General features: G+C 47.3%; 1 protein-coding gene and 1 pseudogene across 18 annotated transcripts in view; one reads left to right on the top strand and one right to left on the bottom strand.

The window, feature by feature from the left end:
- The window catches only part of LOC119622969 (argininosuccinate lyase-like), an 84,876-nt gene that overhangs the window by 9,103 nt on the left and 48,672 nt on the right, over positions 1-27,101 (bottom strand). For 3 of the 18 annotated variants that reach the window (XR_012090265.1, XR_012090260.1, XR_012090259.1), the window contains 8 exons: positions 18,364-18,549; positions 15,736-15,820; positions 15,033-15,152; positions 14,821-14,914; positions 14,275-14,451; positions 12,813-12,893; positions 12,229-12,380; positions 8,831-8,989 (listed from right to left, as the gene is read on the bottom strand). Coding sequence is in view for 3 of the 18 variants with exons in the window: in XM_073008829.1 (XP_072864930.1) it covers positions 15,126-15,152; positions 15,736-15,820; positions 20,772-20,887 (228 nt within the window). In the remaining 15 variants the exon portion in view is untranslated. Of the gene's footprint in view, positions 1-8,830; positions 8,990-12,228; positions 12,381-12,812; positions 12,894-14,274; positions 14,452-14,820; positions 14,921-15,032; positions 15,153-15,735; positions 15,821-15,945; positions 16,197-18,363; positions 18,550-20,725; positions 26,147-27,101 lie in introns of those variants that run through there. The other 15 variants (XR_012090258.1, XR_012090262.1, XR_012090257.1 and 12 more) reach the window with 15 other exon arrangements.
- Positions 142-1,986, top strand: LOC140709629 (ATP synthase subunit a-like; annotated as a pseudogene).

The raw sequence follows: 27,101 nt of genomic DNA, 5'->3' as shown, positions 1-27,101 counted from the left end.
CCTCGAATTCAATAACCAAACAATCCTCTCAATAGAAATTCCCATCCGCATGTTAATCTCCTCCGAAGATGTCCTGCACTCATGAACTATTCCCTCATTAGGGTTCAAAGCAGATGCAATACCTGGACACTTAAACCAATTTGCCTTAACCGCTATACAACCAGGCCTCTACTATGGACAATGCTCAGAAATTTGTGGATCTAACCACAGTTTTTATACCTGTTGTTCTAGAATTAGTCCCACTAAAAACGTTCAAAACGCGGTCTAGGCCAGGCGCGGTGGCTCAAGCCTGTAATCCCAGCACTTTGGGAGGCCGAGACGGGCGGATCACGAGGTCAGGAGATTGAGACCATCCTGGCTAACACAGTGAAACCCCGTCTCTACTAAAAAAAAATACAAAAAAAAATAGCCGGGCGAGGTGGCGGGCGCCTGTAGTCCCAGCTACTCGGGAGGCTGAGGCAGGAGAATGGCAAAAACCCGGGAGGCGGAGCTTGCAGTGAGCTGAGATCCGGCCACTGCACTCCAGCCTGGGCGACAGAGCAAGACTCCGTCTCAAAAAAAAAACAAAACAAAAACAAAACAAAACAAAACAAAAAAAACGCGGTCTATATCCACACTATAATCTCACTGTAAAGCTACCCCAGCGTTAACCTTTTCAGTTAAAGGCCGACAGAAATCACACTTCTCTACAGTGAATGCCTCAACTAGGTACTTTCCACATGACCTATTATTATTATATCAACAATCATAACTTTATTCTCCATTATTCAATTAAAACTATCAAAGTTCATTTGCCATACACCCCTTACACCAAAAATAATTAAAACACAAAAATATAACAATGCTTGAGAACTACAATGAATGAAAATCTGTTCACCTCATTTACTGCCCTGATAATCCTAGGTTTACACACAGCAGCACTAATCATCTTGTTTCTCATCACACTCCTTCCAACCTCCAACTATCTAATCAATAACCAATTGATTTCTATTCAACAATGACTAGTTCAACTTGTTCTAAAACAAGTAATAATTACACATAATATTAAAGGACGAACCTGATCCCTTATACTAATATCCTTAATTCTCTTTATTGCCTTAATCAATCTCCTTGGGCTTCTACCCCACTCATTTACACCAACTACCCAACTATCAATAAACCTAGGTATAGCAATCCCCTTATGAGCAGGCACAGTAATCACAGGCTTCTACTTTAAAGCTAAAAACTCCTTAGCTCACTTCCTACCACCAGGCACACCCAGACCACTTATCCCTATACTAGTAATCAATGAAACCATTAGTCTACTTATTTAACCAATGGCACTAGCTGTACGTTTAACAGTCAACATTACAGCCAGTCACACATAACACTTAATTGGAGGAGCTGCACTAGTATCAACTATTAACCTTCCCACAGCTTCAGTCACCCTTATTATTCTAATTCTGTCTTCACTGTGGCCCTTATCCAAGCTTATGTCTTTATGCTATTAGTAAGCCTTTATTTATATGACAACACATAACGACCCACCAAACACACACCTATCATTTAATCAAACCCAGTCCTTGGCCTTAACAGGGGCTCTCTCAGCTCTCCTAATAACATCCAGCCTAGCTATATGATTTCACTTTAACTCTATTACTCTTTTAACCTTAGGCCTACTAACCAATACACGGACTATATATCAATGGTGATGTGACATTATCTGAGAAAGTACATTTCAAGGTCACCATACGACAATTGTTTAAAAAGGCCTCCGATATGGAATAGTCCTATTTGTTATCTCAGAAGCGCTGTTCTTTGCTGGGTTCTTCTGGGCATTCTACCATCTAGTCTAGCCCCTACTCCAGAACTAGAAGGACACTGACCCCCAACAGGCATTTCTCCCCTCGGCCCTCTGGAAGTACCCCTCCTGAATACATCTGTATTACTTGCATCAGGGGTTTCAATTACTTGAGCCCATCACGGCCGAACAGAAAATAATTGAAAACAAATAATTCAAGCACTCCTTACCACAATTACCTTAGGTATTTACTTCACCCTCCTACAAGTCTCAGAACACTTTGAGGCTCCCTTTGCTATTTCTGATGGAATTTATGGCTCAACATTCTTTAGAGCTACAAGCTTTCACGGACTTCATGTCATTATTGGATCAACATTCCTCACTATCTGTCTCCTCTGCCAATTAAAATACCACTTTACATCTACCCATCACGTTGGCTTTGAAGCCGCTGCCTGATATTGACACTCTGTAGATGCAGTATGACTATTCTTGTATATTTCTATTTACTGATGAGGATCTTACTCTTTTAATATAAACAGTACCATTGACTTCCAATCAATTAGTTTTGACATCTGAAAAAGAGTAATTAACCTAATACTAGCCCTAGTAATCAACACCCTATCAGCCCTATCACTAACAGTTATTACATTTTGGCTCCCACAATTTAATATTTATATAGAAAATCCAGCCCCTACGAATGTAGATTTGACCCACCCGCATTCCTTTCTCCATAAAATTTTTTCTACTAGCCATCACATTCCTCCTATTTGACTTAGAAATTGCCCTACTACTACTCTTGCCATGAGCCCTTCAAACAAGAAACCTGACACTAATAATCAGCACAGCCCTTATACTAGTCATCATTTTAGTCCTAGGGTTAACTTATGAATGAGCTCAAAAAGTATTAGATTGAACTGAATTGGTAGATAGTTTAAGCCAAAATAAATGATTTCAACTCATTAGATTATGAGATTACACTTAGAAGGAATAATATTATGATTATTCATCATAAATACCCTTATAACCTTAAATATCCATTTCACCCTAGCACTCATAATACCTATTACCCTCCTAGTATTTGCTTGCCTGTGAAGCCGCAGTGGGCTTTGCCTTACCAGTTTCAATCTCCAACACGTATGGCCTAGACTATGTACATAACCTAAATTTACTTCAATGCTAAAAATTATTATTCCAACAATTATACTGCTACCAATAACATGACTCTCTAAAAACTCTACAATCTGAATCAATAAGACTATTCACAGCCTAATCATCAGCTTCATTGCCCTATTATTTTTTAATCAATTCAATGACAATCTATTCAACTTCTCATTAACCTTCTCTTCTGATCGCTGACATCACCCCTTCTAATCTTAACAGGTTGACTACTACCTCTTATAATTATAGCAAGCCAGTACCACCTCTCCAATGAGTCACCCCCATGGAAAAAGCTCTATATTTCCTTATTGATTTCCCTACAATTTTTTAAAATTATGGCATTCACAGCCAGACAACTAATTATATTTTATATTCTCTTTGAAGCTACACTTATCCCTTCCTTAATTATTATCATCCTCTGGGGTAACCAACCAGAATGCCTCAATACAAGTTCATATTTATTTTATACACTAGTGGGATCTCTCCCCCTACTTATTATACTTATTTATACTCAAAATGCCCTCAGTTTACTGAACATGATAATAATATTTAATACCGAAGAACTATTAATTTCCTGACCCAATAACCTTACATGATTAGCATGTATTATCGGTTGTATAGTAAAAATATCCCTATATGGACTTCACCTATGACTTCCTAAAGCCCATGCAGAAGTTCCTATTGCCAGCACAATAGGACTTGTAGCAGTTCTTCTAAAACTAGGCAGCTATGGCATAATACGCTTACCCTTATCCTCAGCACCCAACAGAATATACAGCCTACCCCTTTCTCATGTTATCCTTATGAGGTATAGTTATGATAAGCTCTATTTGTCTATGACAAACTGATCTAAAATCACTTATTGCATATTCCTCCATAAGCCATGTAGCACTTGTTATTATGGTTATTCTCATTCAAACTCCCTGAAGCTTTACCGGTGCAATTACCCTATAATTGCCAATGGACTTACTTTGTCCTTACTATTCTGCCTAGCAAATTCAAACTACAAGTGAATCCATAGCTGAATCATATTACTCTCTCAAGGGCTTCAAACACTACTCCCACTAATCGCTCCCACATAACTCCCACAAATTGTTACAATTTGATGACTTGTAGCAAATCTTACTGACTTTGCCTTAGGCCCTAACATTAATCTAACAGGAGAACTCTTTGTAATAGTGGCTTCATTCTCCTGATCAAACATCACCATTATGTTGATAGGACTTAATATATTAATCACAGCCCTTTATTCCCTACACATGCTTATCACAACACAACAAGGAACACTTACATATTACATTAACAGTATTAAACTTCCTTTACATGAGAAAATATACTAATACTTACACACCTTGCACCTATTCTATTATCCCTAAACCTTAAGATTATTATAGGTTTTATACACTGTAAAGATACTTTAATCAAAACATTAGATTGTGGGTCTACTGATAGAAGTCTGCAACTTCTTATTTACTGAGAAATTATGCAAGAACTGCTAACTCCTGGCCCCATGCCTAACAACATGGCATTCTCAAGTTTTAGAGGATAAGAGCTATCCACTGGTCTTAGGAACCAAAAATACTAGTGCAACTCCAAATAAAAGTAATAATCATGTATTTTTCCATTACTATAACCTTAATCTCCTTAACCTTACCAATTATTACTATCTTAATCAACCCTCACAAGAACTTGTACCCATATTACGTGAAAATATCTAGCTCATGCACCTTCACCATTAGCCTCATTCCCACAATGTTTGTGTATATAGACCCAGAAGCCATCATCTCAAACTGACATCCAGTAACAATCCAAACCTTCAAACTCTCATTAAGCTTCAAACTAGATTACTTCTCCATACTATTTATCTCAGTAGCACTATTTGTCATCTGATCTATTAGAGAATTCTCAATATGATACATAAAATCAGATCCTAACATCAATTTTTCAAATATTTACTTATTTTCCTCACCAAAATATTAATCCTAGTTATCGCCAACAATCTTTTTCAACTTTTTATTGGATGAGAAGGCATAGGAATTAGTCTTTTTTACTAATTGGCTGATGACAGAGCTGAGCAGATGCTAATACAGCAGCCCTCCAAGCGATTCTGCATAACCGCATTGGCGATATTGGCTTCATTTTAGCTATAGCATGATTCCTCTCATCCTCCAATATATGAGAACCTCAACAAGCATTTATCCTAAATCCTACCCCCGATCTTCTTCCATTAATTGGCCTTCTCTTAGCAGCAGCAGGAAAATCGGCTCAATTTGGCCTCCACCCCTGACTTCCTTTGACCATGGAAGGCCCAACCCCAGTCTCAGCCCTACTCCACTGTAGCACTATAGCTGTAGCAGGAGTTTTCCTGCTTATCCGCTTCTACCCCTTAATAGAAAATAGTATAGTAATCCAAACCCTTACCCTGTGTTTAGGGACTATTACCACCTTATTTATAGCAATTTGTGCTCTAACACAAAATGGTGTCAACAAAATCATAGCATTCCCCACCTCAAGTCAACTAGTCCTTATAATAGTTACAACTGGCATGAATCAACCACACCTGGCATTCCTACACATCTGCACCCACGCCTTTTTTAAACCTATATTATTTATATGTTCAGGATCCATCATCCATAACCTCAATGATGAACAAGATATCCGAAAAATAGGAGGACTATTTAAGACTTTACCCCTTACTTCCTCCTCCCTTATTATTGGCAGCCTGGCACTTACAGGTATGCCTTTCCTCACAGGATTTTACTCTAAAGATCTCATTATCGAAACCGCAAACACATCATATACCAATGCCTGAGCCCTCTCTACTACTCTTATTGCCGCCTCCCTAACAAGTGTCTATAGTATCCAAATTATTTTCCTTGCTCCAATAGGACAACCCCATTTCCCAACCCTAATCAGCATTGATGAAAATAACTCTTCCCTAATAAACCCAATTAAATGCCTTACAGTCGCCAGTATCTTCACTGGTTTTCTCATCACAAGAGCATTATCCCTACTTCATCCCCCCCAAACAACAATACCACCTCCCCTAAAACTCACAGCCCAAGAGATAACCATCCTAGGACTCTTACTGGCAATGGAACTTAGTTTTATAACTAATAATCTTAAGATAAAATATCCATTACAAACATTCAGCTTCTCCAATATATTAGGATTCTACTCAATCACAGTTCAACACACAACCCCTCACTCAAACCTATCTACAAGCCAAAACCTGCCAGCACTTCTGCTAGACCTAATTTGACTAGAAAAGTCCATACCAAAGACAATTTCACAGACCCAAATCACAGCCTCCATTACCATAACTACTCAAAGAGGCCTAATTACATTTTATTTCCTCTCTTTTTTTATTCCATCCTTTCTAACTTTACTCTTAATTATCTATTACCCTGAGCAATTTCAATTGCAACATAAATACTAACAAACAATGTTCAACCAGCAACTACCACCAATCAACATCCATAATTATATAAAGCACCCACACCCCCAGAATCCTCATGAATCAGCCCTGGGCCCTCACCCTCAAAGATGATTCAACTTCCCACACTAATAAAATTAACTATGATCACCACCCCATCATACTCACTATTCATCAAAGTAACACCAACTCTATTAGTAGCCCCAATAATAAAGTTTCTAAAACTTCAATACTTGATCCTCATTACTCAGGGTATTCCTCAATAGCCATCGCCACAGTATAACCAAAAACAACCATCATCCCCCCCAAATAAATCAAAAAGACTATTAATCCCATAAAAGCCCCACCATGGCTCAACACAATAACACAACCTACAGCAGCACTAAGAATGAACCCTAAGCCCCCATAAATAGGAGAAGGTTTAGAAAAAAACCACGAATCCCATAACAAAAGAACACTTAGTAAGAAAAAAGCCTATGTCACTATCCCACATGGATTATAGGCATGACTGATATGAAAAGCCATCACTGTACTTCAACTATAAGAACACTAATGACTATTATATGTAAAACAAGCCCACTAATAAAAATCATTAATTACTCATTCGTTGATCTCCCCACACCATCTAATATCTCTATATGATGAAACTTCGGCTCACTTCTTGGTACCTGCTTAATCCTCCAGATCATCACAGCGTTATTTCTGGCCATACACTACACACCCGATACCTCAATTGCTTTCTCTTCTGTTGCCCATATTAACCAAGATGTGGACTACGGCTGAAGAGTCCGCTATTTTCACACTAACGGCTCTTCAACATTCTTCGTCTGCCTCTTCCTACACGTTGGTGGAGGCTTATATTATGGGTTATTCATATATTTAGAAACCAGAAATATTGGCATTATCCTCCTACTCACAACCACAGCAACAGCATTTATAGGCTATGTGCTTCCATGAGGCCAAATATCATTCTGAGGCGCTACAGGAATCACAAACCTATCAGCCATCCCATATACTGGAACTGACCTTGTCCAATGAATCAGAGGTGGATTTTCAGTTGCCAAAGCCCCTCTTACACAATTCTTCACCTTCCATTTCATCTTACCTTTCATCATCATAGCCCTAACAATTCTCCACCTTTTATTTCTACATGAAACAGGGTCTTATAACCGTTCAGAAATTCCATCACATTCCAACAAAATCACCTTCCACCCTTACTATACAACCAAAGCTATTCTAGGTTTAATTTTTCTCCTCCTCCTTCTAATAATTCTAGTATCGTTTCTCGCCTGACCTCCTGAGTGACACAGACAATTACACCTTAGTCAACCCCCTAAATATCCTGCCCCACATTAAACCAGAGTGACACTTTTTATTTGCATATGCACTCTTATGGTCCATCCCCAATAAACTAGGAGGTGTACTGGCCCTTCTATTATCCACTCTCTTTCTAGCAGTTATTCCTGCACTCCACACATCCAAACAACAAAGCATAATATTCCGCCCATTATCTGTTCTGAATCTTAGTCACTGACCTACTCACACTCACATGGATCGGAGGACAGCCAAGAACATCCTTTCATTACCATCGGACAGACAGCATCTATGAGATATTTCTCTATTATTCTTGTTCTTATACCACTCACTGCCCTAATCAAGAATAAACTACTTAAATGAAACTGCCCATGTAGTATAATCCAATACGCCAGTCTTGTAAACCGGAAATGGAGAGTCCCTCCCTAGGGCAACTCAGAGAAAAAGCATTCCTGCTTCACCATCAACACCCAAAGCTGAGATTCTAATTAAACTATTCTCTGTATTCTTTTCAGCACGCATTTTAATTTCTATGTAAGTACTGACCATCAGCACTAATACATTAATACTTCTATGTACTTTGTGCATTACTGCTAGTCCCCATGAATATATAGTACTGCCAATGCTTGATTGTGCACAGTACATTCACAGATTAGATGACATTACAAGCTTGCTCCACATGCATATAAGCGAGTGTTCACAATTTCTTAACTATCATACATAATACTACACTTACATATAGAACTAGTTCTACATGGATATCGACCGGAACTCAAAATTCTTAGTATTACATAGTACATTCATTTGTTCATTGGACATAGCACATTTCAGTCAAAACCACCCTCGCCAACACGGATATCTCCTACCGAATTTTGGTCTCTTAATCTACCAACCTCTGAGAAATCATCATCCCACTCGGGCGTGTTACCCTCCTTGCTCCGGGCCCGGAATACTTGTGGGTGACTATACTGAAACTATACCTGGCATCTGGTTCTTACCTCAGGGTCATAAAACTAAGATCGCCCACATGTTCCCCTTAAATAAGACACCTCAATGGACTAGTGACTATCACCCTATTAACCAGTCACGGGAGCATTGTCATGCATCTGGCATTTTTAACTTTTGGGGATGCTATCACTCACCATCGCAGAAGGTCTGGTCCCCTTGCCATCGGCTGTAGTTGTACTTGGATTTGATTTCCACCAAACCAGTTGTAGAAGTCGTACCTACTCCTCAGGTAATCCACTCGACTCGGCCTCCCAAAGTGCTGGGATTACAGGCGTTTGCCGCCGTGTCCAGTGCTGTTTTTTAATTGAAAAAAAGATTTTTTTGGCCAGGCACAGTGGTCACACCTGTAATCCCAACACTTGGGGAGGCTGAGGTGGAAGGATCGCTTGAGCCCAGGAGTTCAAGACCAGCCTGGGTAACATAGGGAAACCACTTCTTCCCTAAAAATACAAAAAATGAGCCAAGTGTGGTGGTGCGTGCCTGCAGCCCCAGCAGCCCCAGCTACTTGGGAGGCTGAAGTGGAAGGATTGCTTGAGCCAGGAGTTTGGGGCTACAGTAAACTACATCTTAAGGCAGGGTAGGTAGTCAACGAAGTGACTCCGGGCAGGCCCTCACCTCCTGCAGCTGCCAGGGGTACCACTGCTCCTTAATGCCCCTCTTCGGTTGTCCAAGTCGGAGCAGAAGCTCCAGAGGCCACCCATCTCCTTGCGCTCCCGCAACAGGCTCTCCCAGGGATACAGCATCCCGCCCTGCAGCACCAAAGCGCAGCCATACAACAGTGGCCAGAGCGCCGTCCAGGCCACCCTGTCCACCGGGTCACACTTTCCGCTCCACGGCTAGGCCGCCGTCTATGGGGCTAAGAGCAGCGGGGCTAAGAGCAGCATGGGAGGGGCCCAGCGGAAGGGTTGCGTTAGGCGCCTAGGGCCGTCCGAGCCATCTTTGCTGAGGACAAGTGCCAGGCCTGCAGGGGCAGGGCGGGGCCCGGTGCTGCCCAGTGGGAACTGCAGCTGTAACCCCAGGCTATGCCTTTGGGTAAGCGGAACCCTCAACCCCAGCCAAGAAGGGCAAGGTCGGCTCCCCACCCAGAACCCTCTGGACGAAGACGGGCTGCAGGCCAGGAAAGAACTCCTGAGATCAGTGGGATCTCCCTTTCCTCAAGGAGCACCTTCTCTTGCCTTCCACAGCAGGAATTCGAGCAGGCCCCAGCCTGTAGCATCCATGCCTGTCAGATGCAGCCACTTGAAGAGAAGAATGTTCTTGGGATGGTGCCATAGCCTTGACCCTGGGCCTCTGGGGCCCGGACCCTAACCAAGGAACCAGGAGCCCTCTCTTGGGGTTGCAGGCATATGAAGATACAGGGAGAGGGGCCAAATGCAGTGGCTCACACCTGTAATCCCAGCACTTTGGGAGGCTGAGGTGGGCGAATCACCTGAAGTCAGGAGTTGGAGACCAGGTTGGCCAACCTGGTGATACACCTGTCTCTACTGAAAATGTAAAAAATTAACTGGGCATGGTGGTGCATGCCTGTAATCCTAGTTACTCGGGAGGCTGAGGCAGGAGAATCACCTGAACCCGGAAGGAGGAGGTTGCAGTGAGCTGAGATCACGCCACTGCACTCCAGCCTGGTTCACAGAGTTAGGCTGTCTCAAAAAAAGAAAAAGCAAAAACAAAACACTACATACCTCCTACCAAATTTGCCTTTTAGGAAATTCCTTGTGAGCCCCGAAAACTTTACTGAACTCTAAGTCATCCCTTTGCTCATCTGAGACAAATGCGCATTTGATTGAACCACCTTGACTGGTTCTTTCTTTTCCTCCTCCTCCGCATTTAAATGCAGGAGCCACTGCCTGGCTATTTCTCTCTCCTCCTCTTCCTCCTTTACAGGTGTGAGCCACCTCGCCTGGCTGTTTCCTCCTCCTCAATAGGTGTGAGCCATTGCACATGGGTGTTTCCTCCTCCTCCTCTACAAGCATGAGTCACCTCCCCTGGCTGTTTCCTCCTCTTCCTCATCCTTTACAGGCACGTGAGCCACCTCACCTGGTTGTTTCCTCCTCCTCCTCCTCCTCTTTCACAGTCATGAGCCACCACGCCTGGCTGTTTCCTCCTCTTCCTTTACAGGTATGAGTCATCGCAGCTGGGTGTTTCCTCCTCCACAGGCGTGAGTCACCTCACAAGGTTCTTTCTTTTCCTCCTCCTCCTCTTCCTCATTTAAAGGTGTGAGCCACTGCTCCTGGCAGTTTCTTCCTCCACTTCTTCCTTTACAGGCATAAGCCACCATGCCTAGTTGTTTCATCCTCCTCCTCACGTCTCCTCCTCCTTTACAGGAGTGAGCCACCACATCTGGCTGTTTCTTCTTCCTCTTCTTCATTTTTTTAAGACAGAGGCTTGCTCTTTTCACCCAGGCTAGAGTGCAATGGCACAATCTCGGCTCACTGCAACCTTCACCTCCCGGGTTCAAGCAATTCTGCCTCAGCCTCCCAGTAACTGGGATTACAGGATCCTACCAGCACACCCAGCTAATTGTTGTATTTTTAGTACAGACAGGGTTTCACCATGTTGGCCAGGCTGGTCTCAAACTCCTGACTTCAAGTGATCCACCAGCCTCAGTCTCCTACAGTGCTGGGATTATAGGTGTGAGCAACCACGTCCGCTTGGGTATTTTTTTTTTTTTAATGTGTTAGCTGAGGTCTTGCTATGTTGCCCAGGCCTCCCAAAGTGCTAGAATTACAGGCATGAGCCACTGATCCTGGCCTGAGGTCACTGTGATACCCTGTTTGAAGGGGATGGGGCCTGGACCAGGTGGAGGCTAGGACAGGAGACCCCTCTTCCCTTCCTATCTATGATTCTCATTGCCTTTGCCCAGTTTTCTCTGCTTCCATTTTATTTTTTTAAGTTTTTCTTTTAGAGACACGGTCTCACTCTGTTGTCCAGGCTGGAATGCAGCGGCGTGATCATAGCTCACTGCAGCTCCACTCCTGAACGTAAGTGATCCTCTCGCCGCAATCTTACAAGTAGCTGGGACTTACAGGCATGACCCACCATGCTGGACTAATTATTTGTTTTATTATTAGGTACAGGTAATAACACAGGAGTCTCCCTGTGTTGTCCAGGCTGGTCTCAAATTCCTGTCCTCAAGCATCCTTGCACCTTGCCCTTCCAAAGTGCTAGGATTACAGGCCACCCCGCCCTGCCTCTCCAGTCCCTGACTGTCCCCACTGGCCTGCCCTGGAAAGCGCAGCAATGAGGGAGCCAGGCTGGGGCAAGAAACACGCAGCAGTGTCCTCTTGTGCCCACTTTATGTGGGGCCAGGCATGGGAGGACCTAAGCCTGCTGTGCCTGCAATAGTGCCTGCACCTGGCGGATCTGCCTGTTGACGCCGGAGCACGCAGTGCCACCCAGGGCACGATACTGCCCCACACTGTGCCCATAGTCCCACACGTGGCTCATGTCACCTGAGAACAGGGGGCTGGGGAGAGAGGAAGAGGTGGGCCAGGCCACCGGGCCACCCTGGCCTCCAGGCACCCAAGCTCACCTCTTAGAAGGCAGTGTCGGGAAAAAGGTGCGCCGCACCTGATGATGTGCAGCTCCTGCAATGACAGCTGGTTGACGGTGACCCCCTTGGACTCAGCCATGAACACGGCTTTCCCAGAGGCCTTGTGGGCCTGGCAGAATGGCATCTGGGTGCTGGGGAGGAAGGTGGCACTGAGGCAGCTTCCTCCACGCCCTGATCTGCCTGCATTGCCTGCGCCTCTTCCTTTTTGATACAAAGTCTCACTCTGTCACCCAGGCTGGAGTGGTGTCCCGATCTCACCTCACTGCAACCTCCACCTCTCAGGTTCAAGCGATTCTCCTGCCTCAGCCTCCTGAGAAGCTGGGATTATATGTCTGTGCCACCACGCCCAGTTAACTGTTGTATTTTTAGTAGAGACAGGGTTTCACCATGTTGACCAGGCTGGTCTCGAACTCCTGACTTCAAGTTACCCACCCACCTAGGCCTCCCAAAGTGCTAGGATTACAGGTGTGAGCTACCAGGCCAGGGCACCTGCACCCTGAGCTCTCCTACCCTCTGAGGGGCACCCCATCTCTTCAACCTCCCCCTGGCTGAAACACACTCACCTCTTTGCAGACCAAGTAGTAGGCGAGGTCAGTGGCCAGTATGTCGGGGTTGAGGGCCTGTCCTATGTTCTCTCAGTGAACCTGGGGGCACAGGTGGGCAAGTGGTGAGCCCTGGGCACACTGGGGTCTGAAGCTGTCAAACACAGGACCTGTCCCTCTGCCAGGATGTCCCTGCCTTGGGCAGATCCTCTCTTACCCACTCGGCTCTGTCTCACTCTCAGCTTGAACCATCTTCTCCATAATTACTGATAATATTTACATACACTATTAACGCTTACTGGCCTGTAGGTTTTACTGGCCTTTATGTTTTCAAAGAGTCCTTATCTTTAGCATGCATCAGATGTTCCTGGAGGATTTGTTTTCTGTTGTAGGAGACAGGGTCTTGCTCTGTTGCCCAGGCTGGAGTGCAGTGGCCATCACAGCTCATTGCAGCCTGGACTCAAGGAATCTTCCAGTGTTGCCCTCCTGAATAGCTGGGACTACAAGTGCGCATGGCACCATACCCAGCTAATTTGTTGTTGTTGCTGATTTGGGCTTTTTTGAGACAGGGTCTTGCTCTGTCACCCAGGTTGGAGTGCAATGGCACAATCATGGCTCTCTGCATCCTTGAACTCCTGGGCTCAAGGGATCCTCCCACATCAGTCTCCAGAGTGGCTAGGACCACAGGTACATGCCATCATGACTGGCTAATTTAATTTTTTAATTTTAGAGACAGGGTCTCGCTATGTTGCTCAGGCTGGTTTTGAACTCCTGGGCTCAAGTGATGCTCCTGCCTCAACCTTTCAAAATGTTGGGATTACACGCGTGAGCCACCAGGCATAGTGACTGGAGAATTTATGAAAAATACAAATTACTGGACAGCCAGGGTGGCTCACACCTGTAATCCCAGCATTTCGGGAGGCTGAGGCGGGCAGATCACCTGAGGTCGGGAGTTTGAGAGCAGCCTGGCCAACATGGTGAAACCCCATCTCTACTAATAATACAAAATTAGCCAGGCGTGGTAGTGCATGCCTGTAATCACAGCTACTTGGGAGGCTGAGGCAATCGCTTGAACCTGGGAGGCGGAGGTTGTGGTGAGTCAAGATCACACCATTGCACTCCAGCCTGGGCAACAAGAGTGAAACTCCATCTCAAAAAAATAAATAAATAAAATAAATGTACATTGCTGGGGACCACCCCCAGAGTCTCTGATTCAACCTTCTAGAGTGGGGCCTCACATCACATTTCTCAGGAGTTCTGAGGTGATGCTGGTGCTGCTAGTTGACTAGCTTCAAGAAACAGTTTTTTCCTTTGTTTTTAGATGAAGTATTGCTCTATCACACAGGCTGGAGTGCAATGGCGTGATCTCCGCTCACTGTAATCTCCATCTCCCCGGTTCAAGCGATCCTCCCACCTCAGCCTCCCAAAGTGTTAGGATTACAGGCATGAGCCACCATGCCTGGCCCATGTCCTGAGGTCTCACCTGCTGTCTGCCAATGATGAAGTAAACAGAATGATGCCCCAGGCAAGGTGGAGAGGGGAGGCCAGGAAAGCGGTGGGGCTCCATGGGTCGTACCTTCAGGCGGCGCTCATTGGCTGTGTGGATGTCCTCATCATTGGAGTTGAGTTTGAAGGTGCCCTGGGCCCACTCCTCAGCCACCTGTAGTGGGTAGCAGCAATGACAGGGGTCAAGTGAGCAGGCATCAGCAGCCAAGAGGGCCCCTGCCCTGGTCCCACCCTCCGTGATGACTGACCGTTCCTGTCCAGGAGCTGAGTCCTGAAAGCGCACCCTGAGAAGGTGCATCTGGGGCCCTGCACACCTTTACCCATGAGCCATATGGGCCACAGGGATCATTAAAGGATGGAGAGAGGCAGTCATCAAGGCACCCAGTTAAACAGCACATGAGAATATACTTAGTTCAACGTGAAACCACAGACTGGTAACACTGCACTATTTGCTCAGGGATTTGGTGGGAGCCTGTGGCCACAGGGAGGGGGTCTCAGGTGGGGCTTGGGCCACCGCAAGTACCTTGTCTGGGCCATGTAGTATCCGGTCCATCTCGGCCTTGGTGAGAAGCCCTGAGATCACACCACTGGACTACAGCCTGGGTGACAGAACAAGACTGTATCTCAAAAAAAAAAAAAAAGGACAAAGTGAGTGATCAAACGTGGCTCTAAGATCTCACCCATGCCCTCAATAGGTATTATTTACCGCATGCTGTGTCAGATATTGCAGAGTACCTTGAAAGCAACAATAAACAGGACTTCCTTCTTTCTCCTGAGCCCACAGTCCTCAAGGCTGCAATGAGCTGTGATCGCACCACTGCACTCCAGCTAGGGCAACAGAGTAAGACCTTGCGTCTACAGAAGAAAAAGAAAACTCAGGTTCCAACCCAGGACTTACTGAATCAGGATCTCAGAATGCAGAGATCTGCCATTTCCAAAAAACTTCCCCTAGAGATTCTGATCAGCCAGGCGTAGGCCAGATGAACTCTAAGCCCCCTTAAACCTTTGACATTTTTTGAGTCTATTAAATCAAAGTGCAAAAAACGCTGAGTCCAAACTGAGCAAACAAATCCCATCTCCCTATGCCCAGCCTCCCTGGATTCAGAAAGCCACGCTGCCTGGCGAGTAAGCAGGGAGAGAATTCTCATTAACCCAAAGACCATCTTTGAAAACAGACTGGCTGCAGCTGGGTGCGGTGGCCCACACCTGTAACCCCAGCCCTTTGGGAGGTTGAGGCAGGAGGTTCACTGGAGCCCAGGAGTTCGAGATCAGCCTGGGCAACACGGCAAGACCCTGTCTCTATTTTTTCAAGTAAAAAAACAATATAAAAAATCCCACACTGGCAGCTCATGGTTCTTTCCAGTTGTTCCCATGAGCAGACTTCAGGACAAGGCCAGGCAAAGGTGGGGAAAAATGGGGTGGGGACCCCCAGGCTCACCCTCTTGTCTGCTACATAGTTGGAGTTGGTCACAAAGGTCACAGGCCGGGAAGGGTGCAAGGCTTTGGTGTGAGTGATCACCATCCTGTCCATAAAAGGCAGAAGGCACAGGTTCCGTCAGTCCAGGAAGGGCTCAGACACCCTCCCATCCTTTCTGTCCCATCTTCCCCCATCAGAACACAACACGGGGCCAGGCACGATGGCTCACACCTTTAATCTCAGCACTTTGGGAGGCCGAAGGAGGGTAGATCACTTGAGGTCAGGGGTTCAAGATCAGCCTGGCCAACATGGCAAAACCCCATCTCTATTACAAATACAAAAATTAGCCGGTCATGGTGGCACGTCTGTATCACCAGCTACTCGGAAGCTGAGGCACGAGACTCGCTTGAACCCGGGACATGGAGGCTGCAGTGAGCCGAGATTGCGCCACTGCACTCTAGCCTGGTCCACAGAACAAGACCCTGTCTCAAAACAAACAAACAAACAAAAAGAAAAAAAACATGCAGCCACTGCTTTCTTCCCTAACCTGAGATGTATTTTACGTAAGGGCACATGATCCTCTAGTCCTAGACCGAGCTCTCTAACATCACTCTTTCTTCCCCTGCCTCCGAATCCTATCCCCCCAGAGGAGCAGCCACCCTTCCAGGCACACAGAGCAGAGGTCAGTGGGCTGGACACTGCCAAAAATGAGGTTGACTCTCTGAAACAGCTCTTGAACACAGGAATGGATGGGTGCAGATTCAGGAGGGATATTTACTAATGCATCAAGCGAACAGGGAGTGCAGGCTGCGAGGTAGGCATGGGGCTTGGTGCGAGGTGCTCAGTAGTGACTCAAATCGAAGGCCACAGGTCCTGGGCAGTGGGAATGGAGAAACATGCACAGAGAAATGGTGCAAGTGCCGGGTAAGGTGGCTCACGCCTAGAATCCCAGCACTTCAGGAGGCTTCCTAGAGACCAGGAGTTCGAGACCAGCCTGGGCAACATAGCAAGACCCTGTTTCTATAACAAATGTATAAATTAGGGTGGGGCATGGTGGCTCACACCTATAATCCCAGCACTTTGGGAGGCCAAGGCAGGTGGATCACGAGGTCAAGAGCTCAAGACCAGACTGGCCAACATGGTGAAACCCCATCTCTACAAAAAAAACAAGAAAAAAAAAAAAAAACACTAGCTGGGCCTGGTATCACCTGCCCATAATCCTAGCTACTCAGGAGGCTGAGGCAAGAGAATTGCTTGAACCCAGGAGGTAGAGGTTGCAGTGAGTTGAGATTGCACCACTGCTCTCCAGTCTGGGCGACAGAGCAAGAGACATCTCAGTGGGGGGGGGGGGCGGAATTTAAACTTAGCCTGGCATGGTGGCACACATCTGTGGTCCCAGCTCTCTGGGAGGCTGAGGGGAAGGATCGCTTAAGCCCAGGAGGTTGAGGTGGCAACAAGCCATGATTGCACCACTGCACTCCATCCTGGGCAATAGAGCAAGACTCTGACTCTGAAAAAGAAACAATGAAAGAAATGTTGCAAATGGAAATGACAAGTGGCGGCAGGAATTGGGCTCTGCAAGACAATAAACATAACTTGGACTGGAGAGTCAGGGACAGCCTCTTAGAAGAAACAGCCTTTATGCCAGGTCAAGTTAACCAGGAGGGATAAAGGGAAGAAAAACCCAACAGAGGGACCAGCCTGTGGTCAGAGCTCCCAGCACCCGCCCAAGGCCTCTACAGTAATTTCTTTTTTAGAGACAGGGTCTCATTCTGTAGCCCAGGCTGGAGTACAACCTCCCCTTCCTGGTTTTAAGTGATTCTCCTGCTTCAGCCTCCCGAGTAGCTGGGATTACCGGCGCACACCACCATGCCCGGCTTATCTTTGTATTTTTAGCAGAGATGGGGTTTCATTATCTGTTGGTCACGCTGGTCTTGAACTCCTGACCTCAAGTGATCCACCCACCTCGGCCTCCCAAAGTGCTGGGATTACAGACATGAGCCATCATGTTCAGCCTAGACTGTTGTTGAAGCCTCTTTTCCTCTTCTCTTTCCTAAGTTCATTTCTTCTTTTACACCCTCCCTCCATCATTGCTCTGCCCATTCAAAGCTGGCTGTGGCTGGCACAGGACAGAAGAGAACCCCCTATCCTCAAGTTCCAAACCCACACTCTCCAACAGCCAGGCTTGAAGATGGGAAGCTTCAAAGGCTTGTGACAGCCCGGCTGAACCACTCCAGCCTGGGCGGCTCCCTTCAATTCCTGCCCCGGGGAAAACAGGCAACAGGCATCTCCTGAAAAGGCTGCTGATGTCAGCCTTGAAGGGGAGGTAGACCCCTCATGCTCTAGCGCATTGACCCCATTTACCCACTGTAGACACAGGGGATATGGGGAGGGTGGGGGGCAGGTCAGGGCATGAGGAGGGGCCCTGCTATTGGGCACTCCCTCACATAAACTACAGCATGGAGCTCAGGGGCCTGCCAGTCAGACGGGAAGAATGGCATCCCAATGGGGTAGATCAGGCCACCTATCCCCCTACACAGGGCACAGCCCCCAGGGCAGGGCAGGGCCCCCCACAGTCCCACCCCAGGAGAAAGGCTGTTCAGCAGCCATGCCCACCCACCCGCCCTGCCTGCTCCTGGCTGCACTGACCACGATGGCATAGGAGTGGGCACTGCCAAGCCTCAGCAACACTCTTGTGCGCAGGTCCTGGGTTCATTGCTCCGGCAGGGTCACCTCCTGTTCATACCACACCTGGCTGACAAAATGCCGCAGCCGCCAGTCCTGACCAATGTCGTTGAAGCTGGAAGGAACCGGCATGTCCAGGGTGGGGCCCGACTGTGGAAAGAAGGGCCAGTCTCAGCTCCTAGGCCCCCAAAGGGATCCAGGACCAGTGTGCTGCACAGCTGTGCCCCCAGGTCTAGCGCAAGCCCTGACACATAGCGGGGAATCTTAGCAAAACAGACAGATAACTTGCTGAGGACAGGTCAACTGTCAGGGCGGTTTGTGCACCTGGGCCAGTGGGGCCAGGAGTCCCTCCTTGGAGTGGATGGGGCCCAATATCTCTGGAGACACGAGCGAGCCCAGGGCCACATCCCAGCTCAAGGCAAGAAGGTTTAGACTGGTGACTAAGAGGTAAATGACCCACTGCCTGTCACAGGGAGGAAGGCTGGTTGGGGGGTTTGGGGGGGCTTTCCTTAGGACACTGAGTGGGGCGCACGCTAGCACCCAGTTCTCTCCTCTCTTCCTCCTGTACTGAATGCCACAAAGTCAGAAAAAGAGGATGCAGACCAGGCAAAAGTGGCCCAGACCTCACCTGGTCCCACTTCTCTCCTGACCACATCCAAGTCAGGAGGGGAACAGGGGTGGCGTCCTTGGCCTGTCACATCATGTCCTGTATCTGAACGTTGAAAACCAAGGGGCCTTCCTGCCTTGGCAGAGCTGACCTCAGGACGTCTATACTGTCTCCTCCTCCTGATCCCTAGGCCCAGCTCTGTGCAGCACCTGCCACTCTGGCCCCCCAGTGTCTGGGTGGCTCATGTCTGTAATCAGTGCTTTGGGAGGTTAACGTGGGAGGATGGCTTGAGGCCAGGAGTTCGAGACCAGCCTGGGCAACGTAGTGAGACTCTATATCTTAAAAAATAAAAAAGTTATTATTATTATTTTTTCAAGACAAGAGTCTCACTCTGTCACCAAGGCTGGAGTGCAGTGGGGTGATCTCAGCTCACTGCAACCTCTGCCTCCTGAGTTCAAGCGATTCTCCTGGCTTAGCCTCCCAAGTAGCTGGAATTACAGATATGCACCACCCCACGCGGCTAGTTTTTATATTTTCAGTGGAGATGGGGTTTCACCATGTTGGCCAGGCAGGACTTGAACTCCTGGCCTCAGGTGATTTACCCGTCTCGGCCTCCCAGAGTGCTAGCATTACAGGCGTGCGCCACCGAGCACGGGCATATTTTTTCTTTTCTTTTTTTTTTTGAGACGGAGTCTCCCTCTGTAGCCCAGGTTGGAGTGCAGTGGGGCGATTTCTGCTCATTACAAGCTCCGCCTCCCGGGTTCATGCCATTCTGCCTCAGCCTCCCTAGTAGCTGAAACTACAGACCCCGCCACCACACCAGGCTAATTTTTTTTTCTTTTTCTTTTTTTCTTTAGCAGAGACAGGGTTTCTTTTTTTTTTTTTTTTTTTTTTGAGACGGAGTCTTGCTCTGTCACCCAGGCTGGAGTGCAGTGGCCGGATCTCAGCTCACTGCAAGCTCCACCTCCCAGGTTTACGCCATTCTCCTGCCTCAGCCTCCCGAGTAGCTGGGACTACAAGCGCCCGCCATGTCGCCCGGCTAGTTTTTTGTATTTTTTAGTAGAGACGGGGTTTCACCGTGTTAGCCAGGATGGTCTCGATCTCCTGACCTCGTGATCCACCCGTCTCGGCCTCCCAAAGTGCTGGGATTACAGGCTTGAGCCACCGCGCCCGGCCAGCAGAGACAGGGTTTCACCGTGTTAGCCAGGAGAGTCTCAATCTCCTGACCTCGTCATCCGCCGGTCTTGGCCTCCCAAAGTGCTGGGATTACAGGTGTGAGCCACTGTGACCGGCCTCGGTTTTTTTTTAATTAGCCAGGCATGGTGGCTCCAGCTAACTTGCAAGGCTGGGGTGGGAGGATCGCTTGAGCTTAGAAGTTAGGATTGCACCACTGCGCTCCAACATGGGTGACAGGGCCAAACCCAGTCTCAAAAATTTTTTTTTAATTAAAAATAAATACTAAAAAGATTGATACTGCCCGGGCTAAGCCTTCGCCCACGGAGGGGACTCCGCAGAAGCGCTTCCTCCTCCTCCTCAGCCATCCTGGGTCCCCCCGTCCACCTGTCCCCCAACCCGGCGCACCCAAGCCCGTTGACCTTTAACCTCCTCCAGGCTCCCAGCTCCGGACGCCCAGGTGAAGGAGCCTGCCGGGGGGCCCGGGCTCCTCCACTCCCGCCCCCGGGCTTCCGGGGACCTCCCGTCCCTGCCCCAAGCACGCACCTCTCGCAGCGGACACCGATAACACTGCACCTAGAAGCCACCGCACCTGATGTCGAAGAAGTCGGCACGGAAGCTCCAGAGGCCTCCAGCTTGTTGCGCTCCCGCAACGGCCTCTCTCAGTGGTATGGCATTCCGCCCTGCAGCGCCAGCGCGCAGCCCCATAACAGCGGCCTGAGCGCCTACCAGGCGTCAAGCAGCCCCACAGACCACACTTTCCGCTCCTCCGCTGGGCCGCCGTCTACGCGTCTTAGAGCAGCGCGAGCCCTGCATCTCGCGCGACGTGACACGCGACGCGCCTGAGGCCATCCTTGCCATCTTTGTTGAGGGCGACTGCCAGGCCTTGAGGGGCTGGGCGGGGCCAGGCGCTACAGAGTGGAGCCGGTGGCTGGGAACCCAGGGCTAGGCCCTTCAAGCAGGACCCTCACCCTCAGCCCCAGCCAAGAAGGGTGAAGTCTGCTCCCCACCTCGGCCCAGTCCTGACGATCCAGGGCTGCAGACCAGAACAGAACCCCTGAGATAGGTGGGATTCCCCTCTTTCTTCAAGAAGCACTTCCACTGGCTTTCCCCAGCCTGACACCGAGCAGGCTCCAGCAGAGCCTCTTCTATGCCTGTTGGATGCAGCCTCTTGGAGGGATGCACGTCCTTGGGATGCGGCCTGTAGCCTTGACCCTGGGCCTCTGGGGCCCTGATCCTAACCCGGGGGCCAAGAGCTCCCTCTTGGCGTTGCAGGCACGTAAAGATGCAGGGAGAGGGCCTGGCGCAGTGGCTCACGCCTGTAACCAGCACTTTGGGAACCCGAGCGAAGCAGATCACTTGAGGCCAGGAGTTCAAGAGTAGCCTGAACAACATATCGAAACCCCGTTTCCACTAAAAAAAAAAAAAGAAAAAAAAAAATGGGCCGTAGTGGTGGGTGCCTGTAATTCCAGCTACTAGGGAGGCTGAGGCTGGAGAATCGTTTGAATACGGGAGGCGAAGGTTGCAGTGAACCGAGATCACACCACTGCACTCTAGCTCTGGGTGAAAGAACAAGACTCTATCACCAAAAAAAAAAAAAAAAAAAAAAAAAAAATTGCAGGGAGAGGGTTTCCTGCGAGACCCCACCCTACTCCAGTAGGGAAGGCACCGTGTGGAAGAGGGTAGAGGAGGAGATCTGAAGACGGCAAAGGAGACATAGGTTTATGGAGGGGACTTTCATACAGGGAAGGTGCCCTGGCCATGGCTGGACATGAGAAGCACTACCATTTGTAAAAAGCATGCAGCTTACATAACATTTTCACCTAGCATCCTCCACCCATTACTGGTGGTAGGTGTCCAAGTTCCTGGTGATGAATCCGTATACCTCTGCAACTACCTCAATTCTTGCCTCCTCAGAAGAAAGAATTAGACTGAGGGTCATAAGGCAGAAACCCAAATGGAGGCAAGTTACAGAGCAGGAGTAAAAGTTTGTTAAAACATAGGCCGGGCACAGTGGCTCAAGCCTGTAATCCCAGCACTTCAGGAGGCTGAGCCGGGTGGATTACCTGAGGTCAGGCGTTTGAGAACAGCCTGGCCAACATGGTGACACCCCATCTCTACTAAAAATATAAAAACTAGCTGGGTGTGGTGGTCAGTGCCTGTAATTCCAGCTACTCGGGAGGCTGAGGCAGGAGAATCGCTTGAACCTGGAAGGCAGAGGTACCATGAGCCGAAATTGAACCACTGTACTCGAGCCTGGGCTAAAGAGTGAGACAACATCTCAAAAAAAAAAGAGAAAAAAAAGTTTATTAAAAAACTTTAGAACAGGAAGGATAGGAAAGAGAGAAAGTACAACTTGGAAGAGGGCCAAGTGGGCGACTAGAGAAACCAAGTGCCCAGCTTAACCTCTTGACTCAGGGTTTCATAGGTTGGCATTCTTCCTGGATCTTGCCACTCCTGATTCCTTAGCTTGGGGCTCTGAACACACATTTTTCTTAGACCATAAAGTCATTCTCAGGGTTCACATTAGTTACGGATGTCAGGTGCCTCTGCCATAAAGAGGGGGCCCTCAGGTCCTAGGAACCTGGCCTGGACACAATTGTTTGTACGATTACTCCCCCACCCCCTTTTTTCACGCTCACCAAATCAACCTTCTGAAAATGGACCTTAATACTGGAAATGGAGTCCCCAGCGTAGTGAAAATAAATACATTCTAGGAACTGACAAAGCCTAAAGGCTTTTCCCCAAATGTTTATGCTCTTCTTCTCGTATTTTCTTTTTTTAAAATTTTACTTTTATATTCCTTTAGTGAAATGTTTACTAAATGTTTACTAAATGTCTTTTAGTGAAATGCTTACATTAGGATAGAGTTCACTGTTTATAAGGCAACTTTAGGCCAAATTTAACACAAGTTAAAAAAAAAGTAGGATGCAAAAGTTTATATAGTTTGTAAAAATCAGTAATTCAGACCAGGCATGGTGGCTCACACCTGTAATCCCAGCACTTTGGGAGGCCGAGGAGGGTGAATTATCTGAGGTAAGGAGTTCAAGACCAGTGTGGCCAACATGGTAAAACCCAGTTCTACTAAAAATACAAAAATTAGCCTGGCATGGCGGCAGGCACCTGTAATCCCAGCTACTTAGGAGGCTGAGGCACAAGAACCGCTTGAACCTAGGAGGTGGGGGTTGCAGTGAGCTGAGATCAAGCCATTGCAATTGAGTTTGGGCGACAAGAGCAAAACTCCATCTCAAAAAAAGGAAAAATCAGTAATTCAAAGTCAAAGCTGTTGGAACTTTAAATTATTTGGAGTTTTAAAGGAATGAGACTGTGGGACTTAAGTCACAGGGCAGACCTCTGTAACCTAGGCAGCTGTAATCTTTGTTCCTCTGATTAGGGATTAGCCTTTTGTTTACCTACATTGTTTTGTAAAATATTCTAAAAGACTAAAGGGCATGGACACAGCAGCTCAACTGTAATCCCAGCACTTTGGGAGGTGAAGGCAGGAGGATAACTTGAGCCCAGGGGTTTGTGACCAGCCTGGACAACATAGCGAGACTGCTGTCTCTACAAAAAATTTAAAAATAAAAAAATTAGCCAGGTGGGGTGGCACACACCTACAGTCGCAGATATATGGGAGGCTGAGGAAGGAGGATTGAGTGAGCCTGGCAAGCAGAGGTTGCAGTGAGCCGAGATTGTGCCACTGCACTCCAGTCTGGGTAACAGAGTGAGACCTCATTTCCAAAAAGAAAAAGACTAAAAGGTATCAGAGAAGATGCTTTCTTTTTTCTTTCTTTCTTTCTTTTTTTTTTTTTTTGTTGAGATGGAGTCTAGCTCTGTCACCCAGGCCAGAGTGCAGAGGTGCCATCTCAGCTCACTGCAACCTCTGCCTCCCGGGATCAGGCGATTCTCTCTCAGTCTTCTGAGTAGCTGGGATTACAGGTGCCCACCACCACGCCCGACCAATTTTTGTATTTTAGTAGAGACAGGGTTTCACCATGTTGGCCATGCTGGTCTTGAACTCCTGATGTCAGGTGATTCACCTGCCTCGGCCTTTCAGAGTGCTGGGATTACAGGCATGAACTACCATGCCCAGCCAACGCGTTTCTTTTTCATTGTCAATCTCATACTGGGAATCACATCTTTTTTTTTTTTTGAGATGGAGTCTTGCTCTGTTGCCTAGGCTATAGTACAGTGGCACACTATAGCCTCTGCCTCCTGGGTTCAAGCAATTTCTCAGCCTCCCAAGTAGCTGGGACTACAAATGTGCACCACCACACCTGGCTAATTTTGTAGTTTTGTTTTTGTTTTTGTTTTTATTAGAGTTGGGGCTTCACCATGTTGGCCAGGCTGGTCTTGAACTCCTGACCTCAAGTGATCTGTCTGCCATGGCCTCTGAAAAGTGCTGGGATTACAGGACTAACCGGCCCATATGGAAAGATTTTTAAAGGCAGGGAGGCTGAGGTTACAGGCAAAGTCATCAATCAATCCATAAAATGCTTTGGCCCCAAAAGGCGGGATATCTTGAAGCATCTTGGCCAGTCTGGTCTCAAAGTCCTGACCTCAGGTGATCCACCTGCCTCAGCTTTCCAAAGTTCTAGGATTACAGGCGTGAGCCACCATGCCTGTAAAAATTAGCCAGGTGTGGTGGAAGGTGCCTGCAATCCCAGCTACTTAGGAGCCTGAGGCAGGAGTACTGCTTGAATGCGGAAGGCAGAGGTTTGCAATGAGCTGATGTTGCACCATTTCACTCCAGCCTGGGCAACAAGAGTGAAACTCTGTCTCAAAACAAAACAAAATAAAACAAAATGAAACAAAACAAAAAAGGCATAAGTGACCATTCCCCCAGATGTACATTTTGTATTTGGTGAAAGCCTAATCAAAGTCCAGGTGCAGTGACTCGTGCCTATAATCCCAGCACTTTGGGAGGCCAACGCAGGTGGATCACGTGAGGTCAGGAGTTCGAGACCAGCCTGGCCAAGGTGGTGAAACCCCATCTCGACTAAAAATACAAAAATTAGCCAGGTGTGGTGGCAACCACCTGTAATCCTGTCTGAGGCAGAAGAATTGCCTGAACCTGGGCAGTGGATGTTGCAGTGAGCTGAGATTGCACCACTGCACTCCAGCCTGGGCAACAGAACCGGACTCCATCTCAAAAAAACAAAACAAAACAAAAAAACAAAAACAAACGAACAAAAAAACAATTTATGGCTTCACTAGAGGCTGAACAACTGATCCCCATTTCCTATCCCACCAGCCATAATTACAATTTTAATGAGACAAGAGACTCTAGTAACTTTCTCCTGATAAACACCCATTGACCATGCACTAGTTCTGGCTGAATGACAGAAATTACACATCTGCATGCCTTTGTGTACTGAAAAGACCTTTTGACAGATAAAATCTAACTGTACATTTAAATGTTAAGTCTGCATCCCAAAATGAACATGGACCCTATATTACATGCATATTCATTAATTCAATACACCTGTGTCAGGACCGCCTTCATGAATATTCACAGCTCCTCTTATAACCTGTTAAATACGTGTAACCATTCTGCTGTCAGATCACTATAGAAGCTGTAGATACAACTGACAGTGCAGAGCTTAATTATCAATCAATTTAATCATTAAGATTGAATGCTGGCCGGGCACGATGGTTCATGCCTGTAATCCCAGCACGTTGGGAGGCTGAGGCAGGCAGATCATATGAGACCAAGAGTTCGAGACCAGCCTGGCCAACATGGTGGAACCCTGTCTCTACTAAAAATTAAAAATAACTTAGCCAGGTGTGGTGGTGCACACCTGTAACCCCACCTACTCGAGTGGCTGAGGCATGAGAATTGCTTGAACCCAGGAGGCAGAGGTTGCAGTGAGCCGAGATCACATCACTACACTCCCGACTGGGTCACAGAATGAGACTCTGTCTCAAAAAAAGAAAGAAAGAAAGAAAGAGAGAGAGAGAGAGAGAGAGGGAGGGAGGGAGGGAGGGAGGGAGGGAGGAAGGAAGGAAGGAAGGAAGGAAGGAAGGAAGGAAGGAAGGAAGGAAGGAAGGAAGGAAGGAAAGTGGCCCAGCTGCATTCCCCGCCCCTTGCATAGAAGTGGACCATACCTCTGAATATCTTCCTGGAGCCTCTTCTATCAACTTTAGTGATAGTTGGGTGCTTTTCCCTCCCTTGGATGTGGCCGTCCTCCCTTCCTGAGTATTCAGCTTTAGAAAGGGGCATCCTGGCATCCTAGTTTACCCTCTTTTTTGAGCTGGAGCATTTGGTGGCTAAGAAAGGACAAGTATCCAGGGAATCACCTGTGGCTAATCAGGCAGGACCTGCCCTAGAGCAAAGTGTGTCTGGATCTCGCTGAGAGCTGATCATACTGTGCTGGATGCGAGAGACCCCTGGTATCCATGGAGGGATCTTGCACTAAATCATTGCAGCTTTGTCCAGATTTTATACAGGACCTGGATGGAGTTGAGATCTAGCCAATATTTCTCTGTTTTTGTCTATGTGAAAAAAAATAGGAAGGACTGAACCATAGCTACCTTCCTAGGATATATGTGCTTTCAAATAAATACAGAAATAAAAATTGCCTGGTATAGTGGCCCACACTATCCCAGCACTTTGGGAAGCTGAACTGGGGGCATCGCTTGAGCCCACGAGTTTGAGACCAGCCTGGGCAACACAGTGGGACCGTCTCTACAAAAAATTCAAACATTAGGCACACGTGATGGTGTGTGCCTGTAGTCCCAGCTTCTTGGGAAGCTGAAACAGGGGCATTGTGTGTGCCCAGGAGGTTGAGGCTGCAGTGAGCTGTGATTGTGCTACTGCATTCCAGCCTGGGTCACAGAGCGAGACCCAGTCTCAAAAACAAATAAATAAATAAGGTCAAAGAGTAAATACACAAAATCTGCAGATAAATGAGTAAAGCAC

The sequence above is a fragment of the Chlorocebus sabaeus genome, chromosome 21 (assembly GCF_047675955.1).
Source record: "Chlorocebus sabaeus isolate Y175 chromosome 21, mChlSab1.0.hap1, whole genome shotgun sequence".
Classification (NCBI taxonomy): domain Eukaryota; kingdom Metazoa; phylum Chordata; class Mammalia; order Primates; family Cercopithecidae; genus Chlorocebus; species Chlorocebus sabaeus.
The sequence above is the reverse complement of the archived record's forward strand: the minus strand, read 5'-3'. Positions and strand labels throughout refer to the sequence as shown.